The sequence below is a fragment of the Adiantum capillus-veneris genome, chromosome 23, assembly GCF_014529385.1.
Source record: "Adiantum capillus-veneris isolate H3 chromosome 23, ASM1452938v2, whole genome shotgun sequence".
In the NCBI taxonomy this organism is placed as follows: Eukaryota; Viridiplantae; Streptophyta; class Polypodiopsida; order Polypodiales; family Pteridaceae; genus Adiantum; species Adiantum capillus-veneris.
The window spans coordinates 89,996,983-90,014,924 of NC_140953.1; the positions used below are offsets into that span (position 1 = coordinate 89,996,983).

Genomic DNA, 17,942 nt, shown 5'->3' on the forward strand with positions numbered 1-17,942 from the left:
CCATTCCTGAGCAGCATGGAATGGAAGGAAAAAGGAATGGGTAGGCTGAGAGCGACTGCCTATTAAAGAGGGAACACAACCTGTCTTGTGATGCATAAGATAGAGCTGCACCCGCAATGGCCCTTCTGAGTCACCGCACAGCTCAGCCCGATGAGTGCCCCAGGAAAGAGGGCAAGAGCGGAGAAAACTGCGTGGGACGTAAGTATGAGCTGCTGAGGGAGGGGGAGGACCAGAAGGCGGAGGGGGGAGAGTAAGGGCGAGAGGAAGAGGAGGAGAAGGGAGAGGTAGTAGTGGTGAATGATCCATCTGCATGGGAACAGGTACCTCGGGAAGAGGGGAAGGAGCGGACGGGGGAACTGCAGGTGAAGGAGGACCTGATAGCAAAGGTAAGTGATCCTGTGGCGAAGAAGAAGAATGGCGAGGAGATGCAGGGGGTAAGGGGGTGGTGGAAACTTGAGAGGGAGCAGGAGAGGTAACACTGGGGGCTAGCTACATTGTTGGTTGCTGACGAGGACGGAAGGAATGATTACGACCCACTATCTGCATGCTGCCTCAGTGTGAGCTGAAGTGGAGGGAGGAACATGGAGGGTCGGAGCTCGAGAAGCGCCTGTAGGCTGCTGCGGTGCTTGAGTAGTAGATGGGAAAGAAGGAGGAACCGGCTGTTGACGTTGACCACGTGGCTGAGCATGACTGCCACGAGCCGACTGTTGTTGTCGCCGATGTCGTGGCAGGGTGGGGCAATCTCGCGCCAAGTGTCCCATCTCGTGACAACGTAAGCGCTGTCCTGGGCGGCCAGTGACTACCATACGGAGAGAGTAGTCTCGATCGCGCACAGCCACAGTAACTGTATCTGGTAATGAAGTATACCCAAACACCAAGACCTGAATGCGAGGTGGGCCAGATGAGAAGATGCAGGATCCTGGAACTACCGTGCCAAAATGAGCAGCAATCATCTGGAGGAGATGCTCATCAATAAAATGGAGGGGCATATCCGGCAAGGAGAGTGTCAGAGGGAATCTGGGAATAAGGTGTCGACTATCAAACTCCTCAGTGGAAAACTCGGGATACCACCTCATCAAGTATATCATCCTGCGATCAGAGAGTATCGGAGAGCGAGCCAGGAGAGCTGAGACGGTGGCGGAATCTGAAAGACGTACCATGAATATGCCTCTGCCAAGGAGTGTAAGCTCCCAGATCCGTCCCTGATCTTCTATACGTGATTGGTGTCAGACTGCATTGGGCACTACTCATGGCGGCTAGTTGAGAGAGAGAGAGAGAGAGAGAGAGAGAGAGAGAGAGAGAGAGAGAGAGAGAGAGAGTCCAAGCTTCACTTCGGGTCTTGCTTTTACCGTTTGCCAGTCTCGCCCATTCTTCATGGCGGCTTTGCCGGTCTCGAGTGCTACACATGGCGCTCCATCACCACTTGCCTGTCGCGTCGACTGCACTGGCGACCTATTGACACGCATTGACTCCAAAGTACAACACTCGGCTCAGCATGCTTTGGTTGGCCGGATGATTGGACAGTCTCCATCCTGATCTTCTATACGTGATTGGTGTCAGACTGCATTAGGCACTACTCATGGACGGATGATTGGACAGTCTCCATCCTGATCTTCTATACGTGATTGGTGTCAGATTGCATTGGGCACTACTCAGGGCGGCTAGTTGAGAGAGAGAGAGAGAGAGAGAGAGAGAGAGAGAGAGAGGCAGTAGGTAGATGCGCGCAGGCCACAATTAGGGTTTCGGGCAGTTAGGGTTTCGCATTGTTAGGGTTTCGCGCAGTTAGGGTTTCGCGCAGGCTGCAGGCAACATTTAGGGTTCACGCAGGCAGGCAGGTTTGCGCAGGCAGGCAGCTGCAGGGTCGCGAATGGCTGCAGGTGACATTTAGGGTTCGCGCAGGCAGGTAGCTGCAGGGTCGCGTACGGCAGCAGGGCAGAATCGTGCAGCACAGGGCAGATGCAGGTTCGCGCGCAGGCAGGGCAGCAAGCAGGTCTCTCTCTCTCTCTCTCTCTCTCTCTCTCTCTCTCTCTCTCTCTCTCTCTCTCTCTCTCTCTCTCTCTCTCTCTCTCTCTCCATATGTCATTGCACAGTGTACTACGAGATTCAAGGCCGTTTCCATTGCTTATTCAGAGAAGGGTTTCGGTCCTATCTCTAGGGTCATGAGTTATGAGGATCAGAGATGTCTTGGGCTATATCTACTTGAGTTACACAGATATAGAGACGCTTTACTGGGGAGAGCTAGAGAGAGACAATCCCAGAGACGGATTACAGATTTCTTTTCACTAGATATGGGACAGCCAGAGGAGCAGCCATCACTACAGAGCTCCGCCCAAACTCATTCGACCACTACCGGCATTCTCATCGACCGAGCACTAGAGCTACGCAGATCCAGACGGCCACGATTGAGGAGAGGGGCTACACAGCATCGACGGAGACTACAGCAGAGGATTCGAGCCATACTCTCTCGACATCCAGAGTGCAGATGAGGATGGATTCTAGTAGTAGTAATAGTATTTTTGTTCTAGTCTTTTGTACCCAGACATGGTATCAAATTCACAATTTTGGTCTTTTGAAGAAGTTCGTATAACATTTCATTTCATTTCTGTGTGTGTGTGTGTGTGTGTGTGCGCGCGCGCGCGCACCACAGTTCACACGAGATTATTAAAGCAGAGATGGCCGCAACCCCACTAGTAGTAGAGGCGCTCACGACATTAGAATCTTTTACATAGCCTATGGGAGCTACCACGGTAGCGTTATGCTTGGCTTGCTCTACAGTCCTCTCAAAAGCTCACAACTAAGGGAGACACATCATGTTGGTATGCACAGATGGCATCATGGTTTAAGTAACATGGTTTCTCTATGGATAGGCTTACTCCTTTACAGTATTCGCTTGATGCCCCCTCCCTCTCCTTGACACAGAGGGAGATGAGCAAAGTTACATGGATGGATATATTCCAGCTCGACATTCAGAGGACATGGATTCAGCCGACAGAGGAGCTAGGTACGAAGATAGCTTTCCACAGAGAGCATCTTCTACAGCTCACAGAGGATGAATTTCTGATCAGACCAAGCTTGCCTGGATTCCCACTTGTCACATGGATTACGGTGTGCTATTGGACAGATCCGCACACCATCTCATTAGCTGGAGATAGAGAGAGGCAGGTTTAGAGGCATCCCAGCAGAGGACAGACTCTGTTAGCTATGTCAGAGAGAGAGAGAGAGAGAGAGAGAGAGAGAGAGAGGGCTTCATTACATACCCCAGTGTACAGCCTACTATGAGATACGTGGCTGCTTCCATTGGAGGGGTTTGGACCTCCATGCAATTCTACGATTCTATGAGATACGTGGCTGCTTCCATTGGAGGGGCTTGGACCTCTATCTAGAATCATGCGATTCTACGACCAGAGATGCCTTGGTCTATATTTGATGGCGATACAACGACATCAAGGCCAGAGAGAGAGAAAGAGCTACATTAGGAGAGACCGAGAGTCAGATCACAGATGTTTTCATACCAGAGCATAGACGAGAACAGCCAGATAGCGGAGAGACAGACCATATCATGGTAGAGGCATACTGAGTGATCGAGCCACCGAGATTGGGAGATCCAGGAGACCCAAGATGAGAGGCCGCTCTTCCAGGCGCACGAGACTACAACAGCTAAGACTTATCTTGGCGAGACACGGGAGCCGTCCTGTGCAGACTTTGTGGAGGATATTGATGCCATTAGGCATCGACACATGTGACCCTTTGATCTTTGACACCTCCCTAGATCTTTACCCACCGAGTTTATCACTTTCTTTATTGTTATTTGTACATACTTTTCTGTTTCACACAGCCTTTGTATCAAATCCACTAGGATTGTATCAATTTGGTCTCATAGATCATTTTGGCCCTTTGAAGACGTTAATACAACATTTCATTTCATTTCATTTCTCTCTCTCTTTACAGAGGGACTACATGGGATGGCCCACCACAGTTTACCCAATCACACCCTCATTGGGACATTCTTCCTGATCGAGCCATCCAGCTTGGCTCGCGACACCCGAGGATGCGAGGATCTTCACACTATAGACAAGGTCTACATCGGCTGTTACGGAGCATCATTGAGCGACATCGACGAAACCCCCTCCGCGCCCCCCCACCCCCCCCCCCCCCCCCACCCCCCCCAACCCACCCCTGCACCAGCCTTGCAAAAAGATCCTAGAGTGATACATTCAAACAGGTCACCAAACAGGGCCCAGTGATCGTGCACATATGTAACTCTTTGGACCGCATTTTGCTTTGGATCAAACATCATGAAACATGTGTCGGATCAGGCATTGCAAAAAGGGGGTTTCAAAATCTACAATGTCCATTCACCTTTAGTTGGGTGTACTGGTGTCTATTTCATAGAGACAAGGATTTAGTTCAAGGTAACTAAAGCCCAATTTAATTTGAAAGTTTACCTCAAGTGATACACTTAACGGTAGTTATGACCTACTCAGGTAGGCATCAATAACTGCATAACAGGTTCCATTCTTATCTCATCATATCATTAGGAATAAAAGTGTGTTAATGTACAAGCAGCCGCCCTCAAGAAAGGCCTTTTAACTGTTTGCGTTGAAGAGAAAAAATCAGGGCAGCATTTACCCCTGCCCTTGGTATACGAATCAAGGAGAAATTATATGAGAACGAAGGCCCAGCAAAGTTGCAACCCATGACCGAAACCAAAGCTGTTGCAGATTGATCTCTTTAAAAATGCTCCATGCCTTAACGTCTCAGATGAATAAAATCTTCTGGAGTAGACAATTCAAACCTCTACATGAAATTTATCCTTCTGGAGTGGACACTTTACACCTCTTTGATGTACTCTCACCAGTATCATGCTGACCGTTTCTACAATTTGGGCTGTTGGAGTCCGGCAGCTTTACAAAATTATCGTCATATCTAAGGATGCCTGTCACAATAGCATACTCTTTTCCTCCATCTCCATTTCCTGTTTCAACCTGCAACACATGACCGACTACACCATCTTTGATGGCTTTCTCTTTGAGTGAGTCAAGATCATTTCCATTGTCTCCACTAAGCGAGCACTCCCTTTTATCCTGTTCAAAAGCGTCACAAGGTTAACTCACTCGACTTCAGTACACTACCAACATTGCAAGCAAACAAATCCTGAGTGGCTTCTATCTAATCACTTTAGTGTAAAACAATCTCTAAAACCACCACGGATCAGATATTCAGCTGCTCAGAGAATTATAACCTCGTTGGCTGCCTCAAAGCAGATTGAGCCCAAGAATTTTCATAGTAAGTACAATCTGTAGTTTGTAGAGCACACATCTTAGTTTGCCTGCTTCTTTGGCTCCACTTTGGGTTGAAGTGCTAAGTATCCTTGTGAAATTCAATGTCAGTTTGTTAGTTTTCAGGTTCATGAATGGTACTTACTCCAAATTCGAAGGGATGCCGTATGTCGACGGAAGTGCACATACAGCCATCACTAAAATGTAGTTTCACAAGTGCGTCAAAATCCTTCAGCCTCATGGTAGTTCTAACGCAAAACGAAAGTGAATAAGGATCAGAAAGATTCATCTGCATTTGCAGTACATAAGCATTTGCAAGTGGCACCCTTACCGGCGCAAAATAAAAGGCTGATCCTTCAACATAGCACTTTTTAAATCTGGCCTATCAGGGAAAGAGACCTGAAATAAAACAATCTTCTTACATAGAAGCAACCAAAGCAAACTACTCTGCTCTGCTCTTTTCACCATGCATACAAGATCTTACCTCCACTGAGTCAATAAAAGGAAGAGGTGCCCTTATACCATGTGAACTGCTCACTCGTAATGTCCAATTGATAGTGCGATTTCCTAAGAAAAGACATTTCAGCTGAAAAGAATCAGGTAGAATATAAATATGGTGATTCCAGTAAACTACAAAATTGCAATATCCCTTACTGGACTTTGATGTAAAGTATGATGTGATGAGAACTCTATCCACACGTACAAAAGGGGGAATTGATAAGTCGAGCATTTTCATAATTCCAGATATTACCTGTAAGCAAGGACTTCCCAAAACTGTCATACTTCATGATATGCATGATCCTACCTTGCCACTAGGCCTTTCCTAAAAAAAATTAAGCCTTGAAGTACTGACTCTAGGACACTCTTAAATGACAATAGTGAGCAACTTGCTAGTCCCTTTCAAACACCATTCGTATAAGGGCCATCAGGCACTTTTGGAGACGGAGATGAGACATTGAAAGCAAACAGCATTTAAGGAATTGGAATTAAAATAGGCTCCAAAACATCACAAGCAAAAGAATGCATCCATTTTAACAAACTCCCGAGATCGTGATTTGAGGAACCGTAATCAAACTGAACCCCCAGAAGACACCTCATCCTACGTATCCAAAATGACAAAAGCAGCAGTTCTTAAATGGCACCCAGAAATTTAAATTGAGGCCCTAGAGTCTGCCCCAATAGTTCGTGGATTCAAATTTTCCTGTGGCATTTACTTTAATGGCGCTCTGAGTGCTTCTTGAGCTTCGAGAAAGTTTGCGATTCAAATTCCAAAAGCTCAATAAAACAGTACTATGTGTATTGTCCTAAGACTCCAATTATCTCTCAATTCATACCTTTAACAATCACAATCTTTCCAGCTCCACCCCCAGGAAAAACAGCTTTACCACATCCCATTGTTATTTTTTTATGATAACAGTGCCAGGTATCAAATCTGAAATTCTTTCCCCGCCATTAAGTCAATCCTTACCTCATCTACACGAGCATGAATGACTAGTGCTGCCTTTTTATCCTTGGGAGTGGCCTGTATTAACAATAAGCAATGTAATTATATATTCTTGCCATCTGGAAAAATCCTTATTTCTTGTAAAAAGCAATAATGGCAATATAATCTTATAACAAGGTGCTTTAAGGTTGTGAACATAAAACTTTCGCAGCAATGCAAGACCTCATTCTGATGAAAAAAAGGCCTTTACAGGCAATGTCTACCAAAAGATTTGACTTATTGAAACAAAGAAAGGAAAAAGCTGAGCATTGGATTTTAGGAGTTAAAACCAGGAGCGATTGTCCCTTGCAGAAAGCATGGAGAGGACATAGGAGGACTCAAATTTATGAGCACTAATCTTACAATTTAGAGAAACGACAATAAGCAGACCTTTCATGAAAAAGCATGGGGGTATAGAAACCAACGGTGAAGAGAAGGCCCGGGTCAGCATCCATGGCAAGGTCATTGAATAGGCCTAACACACTGTGCACACACATACTCACAAATACTTTTGTTTTTAGTAATGATAGATTGAATTATAATGGGAAATCTCAAATCGAGGAAAACCCATTAAAAAACATTACATATGGGAAATCAGAGACACCTAAAGTAGAGCTCATAATGAAGGAGGGGGGCTCGTCCAGGTCATGGGCATATTTAAGAGATTGACGAAAAGACGTTATTGCGTGCATTTTGAGAACCCCGTTTTTGGTAAAAATTGTACATATGGCCTTGAGAAAGACTTTCAATAGAGTGTTTGGACATGCTCTTTTGGGTTTTTATGATTGCTTTGGCAAGCGCATGTACATGCAGGGAAAGTCTGTCGGGCTACTGTAAGTGCCCGTGAGTGAGTTTTTTGAAGTGAGACTTGTATATAACTAAATCTCATGTACAAACTTAAAGGATTAGCCAAAGTTCAAAAAATTGCAAGTTTTAGCTCAGTGTGCCTCCTTCATGGTTTCTGATGTAGTTTTTGCCCTCGCCTTGCCTTCTCTATGTGTAGTCGTATCGGGACAGCTCTCTGTTTGCATTAATTTTACATGTAGCGGCACGTAGATTCAATTTTGGTCATCATCAGCTTTCTCGTCATTCATTTTTCAAGCTTTCTTCCAAGCTTTAGAGTGCCCCAATTGAAGTTGTGCTCTTCAAATTATGACTAGTTCTCTACAGGGTTATAGCTATGGCAACCTAGTGGCAAATTGTGTGCAGACAGATTGCGAGGCCATGTATCTATGAATTGTGCAGTTTGTTGAAATTGTGGGTTGGTGATGTTCAATTGTGAAAGGGGATGCCCTTATATTCATATGCATTGGTCGGTGTGTGCTACAAATCCGTGCTTTGACAGGGTTTTGCTTCTATGTGCTATGGTCCTTTGGGTGGGCATGTGCTTGTAAATTCCCAAAGGACCATAAGCATTTTGTTTGGGGTTTACTAACAGTGGTTTTGGTATACTTTTTGGTGCTAAGATTGAAGTTAAAACGCTCTTGGGCTATAAAGGTATAGACGTGTCCCACTTTTTCTTTTCCCAATAGTGTTTTGGTGTCCGCCACCGAGGAGTTGCTTCAAGTGACCTTCAATTTACAAGTTTGATTGGCTTGCTGGCTTGAGTTACCTTCAATCTTGATGATGTATATATAGAAGTGAAGCCATGGTCAAGCTCAGTGATGCCTTGTTGAAGATGAATGATGTGATGAAACAGTTGAAGCTTAGCACGTTAGAAGAGTTAAATTTCACACAAGAGCTCCTATGTCACTAGTAATGATTGTAGCAGTGATGATGAGGTTGTCAGATGTAGAAGATGAGGTTTTTCTCTCTTGATGGTGTAGATATTGATGAGGAGTTACGTGCAAGCATTATTGTGAAAGAAAAGACCTTGGAGTGCATGTATGACAAAGAGAGCAATGACATGGCTGATTTGGTTTCCTATACAAATGCTTGCGAAGATGAGGTCTTCATACTTCTATGTATTTGGATCACATGCTTATCAGTTCTCCTGCTTGTGGTGCAAATGACATGCATGTTGACATTCTGGGTGATCTTTTTGCTCCTCCATCTTATGAGTTGATGTGGTATCCAGATGACTTGTGGGCATGTGGACCCATTTGGGATGCAAAGATTGATGTTTGTGATGTTGATGATGCTATTGGTGGCATTGAGTCTCCTACTAGTTATGATTTTATTTGAGAGCAAGAGGTTGGTTTAAGTGATGTGGATGATGCTATTGGTGGCATTGAGTCTCCTACTAGTTATGATTTTATTTGAGAGCAAGAGGTTGGTTTAAGTGATGTTGATGATGCTATTGGTGGCATTGAGTCTCCTACTAGTTATGATTTTATTTGAGAGCAAGAGGTTGGTTTAAGTGATGTGGATTGTGACGGTAGTATTAATTGGGGCTTTCATTAAACCGCAAGTTCACATGGATAAGGAAATGCAAGTCAATGTGTCCCATGCATTGTCAAGGGTGAAAAAGCTTATAAAGACCTCACAAGCATGTGTGGCTGTTGAAGAGAATTGTATCTTGGAAAATTGAGACAGCCATGATGACATGGATCCAATGGATGTTTTGTCTTGGCCTAATGTTAGTAATACATCTCATGGTGGTGAGAATGTTGATCCATGGTCTTTTGATTTGTATGACATGTACGTTTGTAGCAAGGCTACAGTGTCACTTTCACACGACACACAGTTAGTACAGTTGGTCTGGTCTGGTTCACACTGGACAGACTCTCTCGGCTGGGCAGTGACACGTGGCAAGGATACGGACAGTGGTCCAGTATTTTTTCATACACCAACCATATGGTGCATATGAAACAATGGAAAAGGTATGATTCTAACCCGTTCATACCAATAACATAGACAAAATCCAAACTATCAAGATTGCGTGCTCGCTGCAGCACCTCACCATTGCCCCCCACCCCCCTTCCACTTTTTCCTTGGGCTGCCCTATCTACCCACCCCGCACACTACCCGTAGTCCCCCACCCCCCCTTTTCTCTCGCTCATTGCCCCAGCTCTCCACCCCCTTGTTGCTGCACCTCGACATTGCCCCCCCCCCCCCCCCCCCCCCCCCCCCCCCCCCCCCCCCCCTCCTTCCCCTTTTTCCTTGTGCTGCCCTATCTGCCCACCCCGCACACTGCCCGCAGTCCCCCACCCCCCTTTTTCCCTCGCTCGCTGCCCCAGATCTCCACCCCCTCGCTGCAGCTGCTTGCCCGCCCCCCCTCCCCTCCCCTCCCCCCCCCCTTATCCCTCTTTCCCACACCCTGCCCCGCTTTACAGCGCCTCCTCCTTCCCATCCCTTCCCTCGTGCTGCGTCCTCTCCTCAACAGGATTCATTGACATCTCCTCGAGATTCGTCGTCCGTGTTGATCTCTGGCAGCACCGACTCGGCACTTTCGACGTCTTTGACGTCCTCATTCCACCTTCGCTAGTCTTTACAACAGCAGACATTGATGGAGGATTTTGCTCCCCCTCAGAGGGACTCGACGGAAGCCCCCTCGCCCAACCCCATGGAGGCCACCATCCGACTTGCTCTTTCGCCGACAGAGCAAGAGAGCTTAGAGGCAGAGGTGGCACGCCTTCAAGCCACTTCTGTCATCTGCAAGATAATCGGCACCCGACCTAGCAGAGGGGAAGTACGAGATCTCCTTCAAGCCCGCCTTTTAGCAGAGGTGGGAATGTTTAGCTTCTCGGGCACAGCTATTACCAGATTGAGTTTGAGACTTCCGAGATGGCGTCCAAGGTCATTGCGATGAGCCCATTGGCCATTTGAGCAACCAAAGCTCCTTTTCAACAGTGGCACCATGGCTTCGATCGAGCTACCGATGCTCTTTTCGAGGAGGTAGACCTACCCATATGAGTCTGCTTCCCTAGCCTGAGGAAGTACCTCCCGCTACTTTCGAAGATAGGCACCGAGATTGGGACTGTCTTGGAGTCACCTCGCACAATAGCTGATGTTGCTGCCAAGGCAGCGGACATACCTTCGGTACGCGTTTTGATTCGAGACACCCACACCCTCTCAAAGGTCGTCTTACTACCTCGAGTGAGTGGTGGTTGGCTCCGTCAGACTGCGGAGTATTCAAGCCCTTCGAATCAATGTTTCATTTGTCGACATATGGACCATCTTGCGAAGGCCAATCCACGGAGGAGGCCCTGACCCGCGGCACAAACCCAAACCCTGACCCTGACTCTAACCCTGACCCAAACTCCTAAGGCTGGCCACGCCCAACAGGCAAAGACACGGGGAGCTCAGGCAAGTTCTTCCTTCGAGATTGGCGCTCAGGCGGAGAAGGGCAAGTATCAAGTCCATGGTCAACGTCGTCAAGGACCACCACGTCAGTTTGGCGCCCCTGGTGGTCGACCTACACCAAGCCAGTAGCAGTAGGTTCCCAGAGGGAACCGTCATGACCCCTTACAGCAGAATGAGCCCACATTCGCCATCGACAGCCCCCCCTCCACCCGCTCTACCTACCGCCACCTCCACCTCCCCCCATTTCCCCAGTTATCGTCCCCTCTCCTCCCATCCCACCCATTAGCCCCCCTGCTCCATCATCCACTCCCTCTCCTGCCTCGCAGCCGACTCAGGGAACACGACCTACATCGTCAGCTAGAAGGTCTCTTGACAGCACTTTTGCCACGAGCCGCCTAGCGAGAGAGGCTTGGGTTGGACAGACTCTACAGTCACAACTATCTTGGAGTCGCTCGGATGCGGATTACTCTCCATCCATGCCAGCCTCGAAGATAGCGAGGTTGGTTGTTGTTGCAGCATCCGTTTTTTCTCATTGATTCCATGAGGATCGTCTCATGGAATGTGCAGGGATTAGGTGGCCCCCAGTTTCAATGTCAGAGGGGTTGCTTAGGTCAGAAGCTTCAAAGATGCCTTGTGAATGGTATGATTAATATTCTTATGCTTCACGAGCATCATCTTTGTGAGAGCTGCATTTGGCAATGTGGTCAGATTTTGCGTGGCCGTTATGAAACTTTTTGGTCAGCTGCCTTTGGGCCTTGAGGCATTCAGGGAGGAGTATGTATGACTATTGCGGACTCATGGAAACAAGCCATTGTGGACAAAGGTATTATTATGCAAGGCAAGGCCCACTGGATTACTATGCAAGTTCATGATTACCTCACGGGCTTCCTGAACATATATGCACCCAATGTAGCAAGTGCACGAGCTGAGTTTCGGTCACATATTGTAGATTCCTTTCTGCATGCAGAGCAGTGGGGTGTCGGGGGAGACTTCCAACATGTTGGAGCACCCCTCAAATACGATTGGAGGTAGCCATGCTACTGTGCACGGAGCTGAGTTGGTAGCATGAGAGTGATTATGTATCACCTTGAGGGTTTCAGACATTTGGCAGTGTGCAAGCTTTGTGCGGCTACCAGACAGCTTAGCTTTCTTTCGCTCTGACCGCAAAGTAGGAGGAGTGAATCTATCTCAGATAGATCGCTTCTGCCTCAATGATCACATATGTGACATGGGAGGATCTGTTTGCATTCAGGCAGGGACTACATTTTCAGATCATGCGTCAGTGATCCTCACCGTGAAAGACAGACAGAGGAGTGGCAGTATGATGCTACGCATCCTTGAAAGGATCTTGCGGGATTCAGAGCTTACAAAGCGGGTGGTGGCACTATGGACACAGTTTGAACACTCAGGGCACCCCTGTTGATAGAGTGGCCTCTGGACTTGCTGAGCTTAGTCGCTTCTTCCTCCATGACTTTGCAGCTCGCTTCGGTGCAACGAGAGAGGAGGAGAAGCGTCTTCGACGGGCCATTGTCTCCTTACAATGGATGCAGGAGCACCATCCAGACTATCCTTGGGTGGAGGAGCAGATGGAGCAAGCTTGACATGAGCTAACTAGCATTCAGGAGCGGTGTCATGAGTTTGCCTTCCATCGACAGGCATCTCATTGACCTAGGTGGGCGACAGAGTTACTTTTGAGACTGTGGGGCCGCACCATGCGCACACGAGTGTCAGCCAGTTGAGGAGACGCGACAGGTCAGTTGCTACCGAGCGTGAGGATATGCGTGCAATTTCTACCGTGATTTGTTGTCAATTGAGCCACATTCAGAGCGTCAAGATGCATGCAGAGAGCAGGTTTGGGCAAAGATGCCTTGCCTAGTTACTAAGGAGATGCGTCAGAGACTAGAGATGCCTCTCCAGCCAAAGGAGCTCCATGAGGCTCTCAGGGCACTCCCACCCAACTTTTTCTTGGAGTACTGGGACATGCTTGGTTCGGATCTGTGCAACGCCTACCAGTACATTTTGCACACTAGAGAGATGCCTGACAGCATGAGTGAGGGCTTGATATACCTTATTCCCCAGAGGGAAGCTCCTTGGATGAGATTAGGCAGTGGTGACCAATCACCATTCTCAACTGAGCCTACAAAATCTTAGCCAAGGCTCTGAGTTTGAGGGTTCAGCCACTGCTTGAGAGCATTATATATGGGACCCATACAAGTTTTGTCAAGGAGCATAGTATCCTTCACAACATTTTCACCTTTTGGGAGGCGTCAGCCTCGCGCATCTCCGAGAACAGGATCTGGTGATACTCCTCCTCGATTTTGACAAGGCTTACGACAGAGTTGATTGGGACTTCTTGGAGGGCACTCTAAGCGGGATGGGGTTCTCAAAGGCTTGGATCAGAGGTGTGTCAGTCCTATACAGATGCTTGGATCAGAAGTGTGTCAGTCCTATACAAATGCGTGCACAAACAAGTGCTCTGGGCAGGGGGAAGAGGGGAACGCTTCATGCTCACGAGTTGGGTTGGACAGGGTTTCCTTCTTGCCCCCTTCCTCTTTCTCTTTTATGTTGAGGCGATGGGCACATTCTTGGCTTCATAGGAGCTTGCCTTACATGGTCTAGAGCTCCCTATTAGGGGAGATGAGCTACTTGAAGTTGAGTTTGCTGACGACTCAGTCATGTACATGGAGGGCCATGAGGCCAATTTGCACAAGTGTGAGCAGGCTCTGGAGGTGTTTTGTTGTGCATCACGAGCACTGATCAGCTAGAGGAAGACAGGGGCTTTATGGGTTGGCAGTGCCTCTACGCCTAATTGCTCGATGGGTGAACCCTTCAAGTAGATTCCCCCATGGAGTTCTGTACGCTATCTGGATTGTCAGGTTCGCTTGGATTTGTCCCCAAAGCAACAGATTGCTCCCCTTTCATGTCCATTAGGAGAAAACTGCTCCATTAGAGTTCGGCACGACTCTCTTTGGCAAGCAGAGTTGTAGTGGCCAATCAGGTGTTGTTGGCTACTATGTGGTACATCACGTCTTGCTCGATTTTCTTGAGCTCCTGTATCAGCCAGCTGGAGAGGCTGATCAAGAATTTTCTGTGGTCAGAACGCGACACCCAGTTAACCCAGGCCAAAGTGGCCTAGCATGTCATCACCTTACCAGTTTCTTAGGGGAGGGTGGGGATCATAGACCCATCACATCACAGCAGAGCCCTCCTTGGGAAGCTTGTGGTTAAGAGGAATGCTTCCAAGGGAGGAGCCCTGGAAGGAGTTGTTGCTTCGCTGGATTCGAGCTGGAGTCCCTCCCATGGGCGGCCCTTGAAGCCCGTTCACCAGGTGGACTTATACAAAGGTGCGCAGAGTTGGTCTGAGCAAGAGTTGGAGGACTGATTTGCTGCAAGCCTACTTAGGTCCTGCCAGCAACTGAGGAGCGGCCTCGAGCAGCATGAGCCCCCTTGCACGGAGGAGCGCTTGAGGCAGCCTTTTGTTTGGAACCCCATGGTTAGCGCACACAGAGGCCACCTGGTTGGTAGTAGGCCTCACGTCTCTTGGGGCCATGGCAAAGGGTCCAACCCACACACTCAGAGACTGGCTTCGATTTTCAGGATTGCCCGAGGAGGTTCATAGCATACAGTTACGAGGCATGAGGGGGACGCAGAGCATGTTTCAAGATATTACAGAGGCTATACCAGTTGAGTGGTGTACCCGTCTAGAGGCAGGAGCTCCCAGATGGATGGGGGCCTTCACGAGGTTGGAGGTCCTCATTGCAGTTCTAGCTTGCTCGGAGTCAGTAGTACCCTACATGTTCTTTGAGGTTCACGGAGAGGGTCCCCTTCAGAGGGTCTCAGTAGAGGCTCCACAGGTTGCAAAGTGTTGTTTTCAAAGAATCCGAGTTGTGGCATAGGTGGGAGGACCAGTGTCATAGATCCTGAACCCAGCAGACCTTGAGATAGGACACCCGCAGCTTTGGGCCTGGGAGAGCCGCTCTCTGACACGAGTGCAATGGGACCCGGGAGAGTGGTTCTGGCGAGATCCTTTCTCTTTAGCCAATCACCCAAGGACTTCCTTTTTCCAATACACTGCTTGCTTGGGGCGTCACATACTAGAAGCACGGAGAGAGGCTCGCCTTGCTGCAGCACTTCACTGGCAAGAGGAGGGTCTCACAACCAAGATCTTGTCACGCTTATGGGAGCGGTTGTGGGACAACAGGCAACCGAGGCGAGTTACTTTGTTTCAGTGGCTAGTTGCACACAGAGCTACAACAATTGGGAGTTGGCTGATATACAACAGCTTCTCGTTAGCATGTGTAGCTTGTGGTCATCCTTTGGAGAGTCAGCGTCATTGTTTGTGGGATTGCCACATGGCTCAGCAGGTTTGGCTCTAGGTTCTGGCTAGTCCTTCCCACAGCCCGCCGACCATACACTTTGCGGCGCTGCAGCCTAGTCCACTCTCACGGGCCCTGCACTCCATTTTGAGTTGGATTTCACCAGCAGGATGATAGTGATTTAGGAGGGTCCACCCACCCTCCAGCTTGCCACAGAGCTCCCCCCTCAAGAGTGGTGCAGTGATAGAGAGTGGTGTTGCGAGCTCGTTTGCGGCCCACAGCTTTCGCATCTTTGAGGCTAGACTGTTCGTGACTTTTGGCTGGAGCTCATTCATACACTCAGAGGTCAGTTTGAGCGACTGCAGGGCAACTCCAACCACATGCAAGAGTGCCAAGAGGCTTTCTTAAGATTTTGGCTCCCAAGGCGTTTCTTCACCATGGTCCAGGGTGTGCCTAGATGGCACTATCGGCCACCATTGTGGCTATCTCCTCCTCCGTCTCGTGATCTAGCCCTTAATGTACATACTTTGTTTCCTCATCAGAAGAGTCTTCCCATGTTTTTGATGTAGCCCACTTTTTTAGAAGTGATTTATAGCCCTATGGGCAGTTATTATTAACTAATGAAGGATCGTTTTCCTCGGAAAAAAAAAAAGTTATAACAATAACCACTTTCTGATTTCTAATTAATAAACGCTTCCTTTTTTTTTCCGATAAAAAGATCCTTCCATATAAAACTGCCCATAGGGCTACAACCACCTCTACAAGAGAGGGCTACATCTACCATGGGCGAGACTCTCCCAATGAAAAAACAACATATGGCTAAATCAAGAGATGGGAGGGAAAAGCCACGCAGGTGGACGGTAGTGCCATCTGGGCTCACCCTGGACCATGGTGAGGAAGGCCCAGGGCGCTAGAGTCGCGGGAACGCCTCTCTGCGCTTCCACATGCGGTCAAAGCTTCCCTAAAGTCTCTCGAACTGTCCCCTAAGAGTATGGATCGACTCCAGCCAAAAGTCACGAACAATCTCCATTGGTGGGACAGGGCCAGCCTCGAAGATGCGGAAGCAACAGGCCCACCAAATGAACTAGAGTGTCAGGCCACAGACGAGCTCCCAACACACCTCTCTCTCACTGCACCACTCCTGGGAGGTAAGCTCTGTAGCAGGCTGGAGTGTAGGTCGACCCCCCTGGATCACTATCATCTTGCTGGTGGAGGATAGCTCAAACTGGAGTACAGGGTCTGTGACGGTGGACCAAGCAGCTGCACCCGAAGTGTACTGTCGCGCTGTGGAAACAGCTCGCACTATCCACCAAATAACCCGAAGCCAAACCTGCTAGGCCATGGGGCAATCCCAGAGACAATGACGCTGACTCTCCAAAGTATGGTCACAAGCAGCTATCTGGAGTCCCACAACCTCTCCCAAAAGCCTGGCAAGAACTCCGCTATGAGACCCTCCTCCTGCCAATGAAGTGTTGCAGCAAGACGAGCCTCTCTCCGTGCTGCCAGTATGTGACGCCCCAGTTGAACGATGTACTGAAAGAAAGGGATCCCAGGGTGGTCGGCGGCTGAAGAGAAGTCTCTCCAAAATCACTCTCCATGATCCCACTGCACTTGTGCTAGAGGGCAGTTCTCCCAAGCCCAAAGCCTCAAATGACTGTCTCAAGATCTGCTGGGTCAGGATCTATGACAAAAGTCCTCCCACAGATGCCTACTACTCGAATCCTCTGAAAACGGCACTTTGCAACTTGTGGAACCTCTACTCAGACTCTGTGTAAACGACCCTCGGTGTCACAAGACAGGCACCACGTGCCAATAGAAAAGAACAGACTGAACAGACTTTTAGCACTTCAATAACAATTGAACTGAAAGAGAGAGACAACACGAGACATGGAGTGGCGGGATTCCGACCAAGAGAGTATCGGCCCCAAACCTTGGCGCCCGTTTCGGTATTTGTTTATATTGCATCAACACAGTACAAGCCAGTACTCCAGACTCTGCACCTTCTCCAGGAAGCATGCCAGAGAATGAGCCCTAACTTCATATTTAAAGGCCCTAGGCCCCAAGAGCAGTTTACAGTAAAAATCCTTCAAACTCAAAAGCTTCTCGTCCAAAAGCAAAGCCAAAAAGCTGTCAGCGTAAATCACGGAAATCCATACAGCCTACCACATCATCAGCCAGTGCGAAACGAGGAAATCCGTACAACCTGCCACGTCATCATGCCAGCGCAATTTTCCAATAGCTGCCACGTCATCAGCAGCTACGCAATTTTCGGAAATCTGTTGCTGCTTTTGCTTTTGCTACGGTTTAGGCCCCTCAACCGGTAGCGCCGTTCTTCAGTAGGTTGACACGTCAACAGTTCGTTATATTTCCCCTTCTTGAAAGAGGGTAATTGTCCACGATTACAGCATATCTGCAAAACAACTCAAGTTAGCTCAAAAATTTCCGAGCGTCATTCCGAGGGACATTCCGAGGGACAATCAGTTTGCTATTTTTTTTGTTAAGGAGTTAGCTTCTCCTTTCAACTCTTTTGATGAAGGAGTTAGATTCTCCTTTCAGCTCTTTTGATCAAGGAGTTAGCTTCGCCTTTCGTCCAGATCGGAACTCTTGATATTCCGGCGT

General features: G+C 48.3%; 1 protein-coding gene across 7 annotated transcripts in view; it reads right to left on the bottom strand.

The window, feature by feature from the left end:
- Window positions 1-4,505: 4,505 nt before the first annotated feature.
- LOC147428145 (NAD-dependent protein deacetylase SRT1-like) overlaps window positions 4,506-17,942 on the bottom strand; it is a 100,825-nt gene continuing 87,388 nt past the window's right edge. For 5 of the 7 annotated variants that reach the window (XM_086497263.1, XM_086497264.1, XM_086497260.1 and 2 more), the window contains 6 exons: window positions 6,748-6,801; window positions 5,934-6,030; window positions 5,764-5,846; window positions 5,611-5,678; window positions 5,425-5,527; window positions 4,506-5,084 (listed from right to left, as the gene is read on the bottom strand). In XM_086497263.1, the coding sequence (XP_086353389.1) occupies window positions 4,809-5,084; window positions 5,425-5,527; window positions 5,611-5,678; window positions 5,764-5,846; window positions 5,934-6,030; window positions 6,748-6,801 (681 nt within the window). In that variant the 3' untranslated portion in view covers window positions 4,506-4,808. The remainder of the gene's footprint in view (window positions 5,085-5,424; window positions 5,528-5,610; window positions 5,679-5,763; window positions 5,847-5,933; window positions 6,031-6,747; window positions 6,802-17,942) is intronic. The other 2 variants (XM_086497265.1, XM_086497262.1) reach the window with 1 other exon arrangement.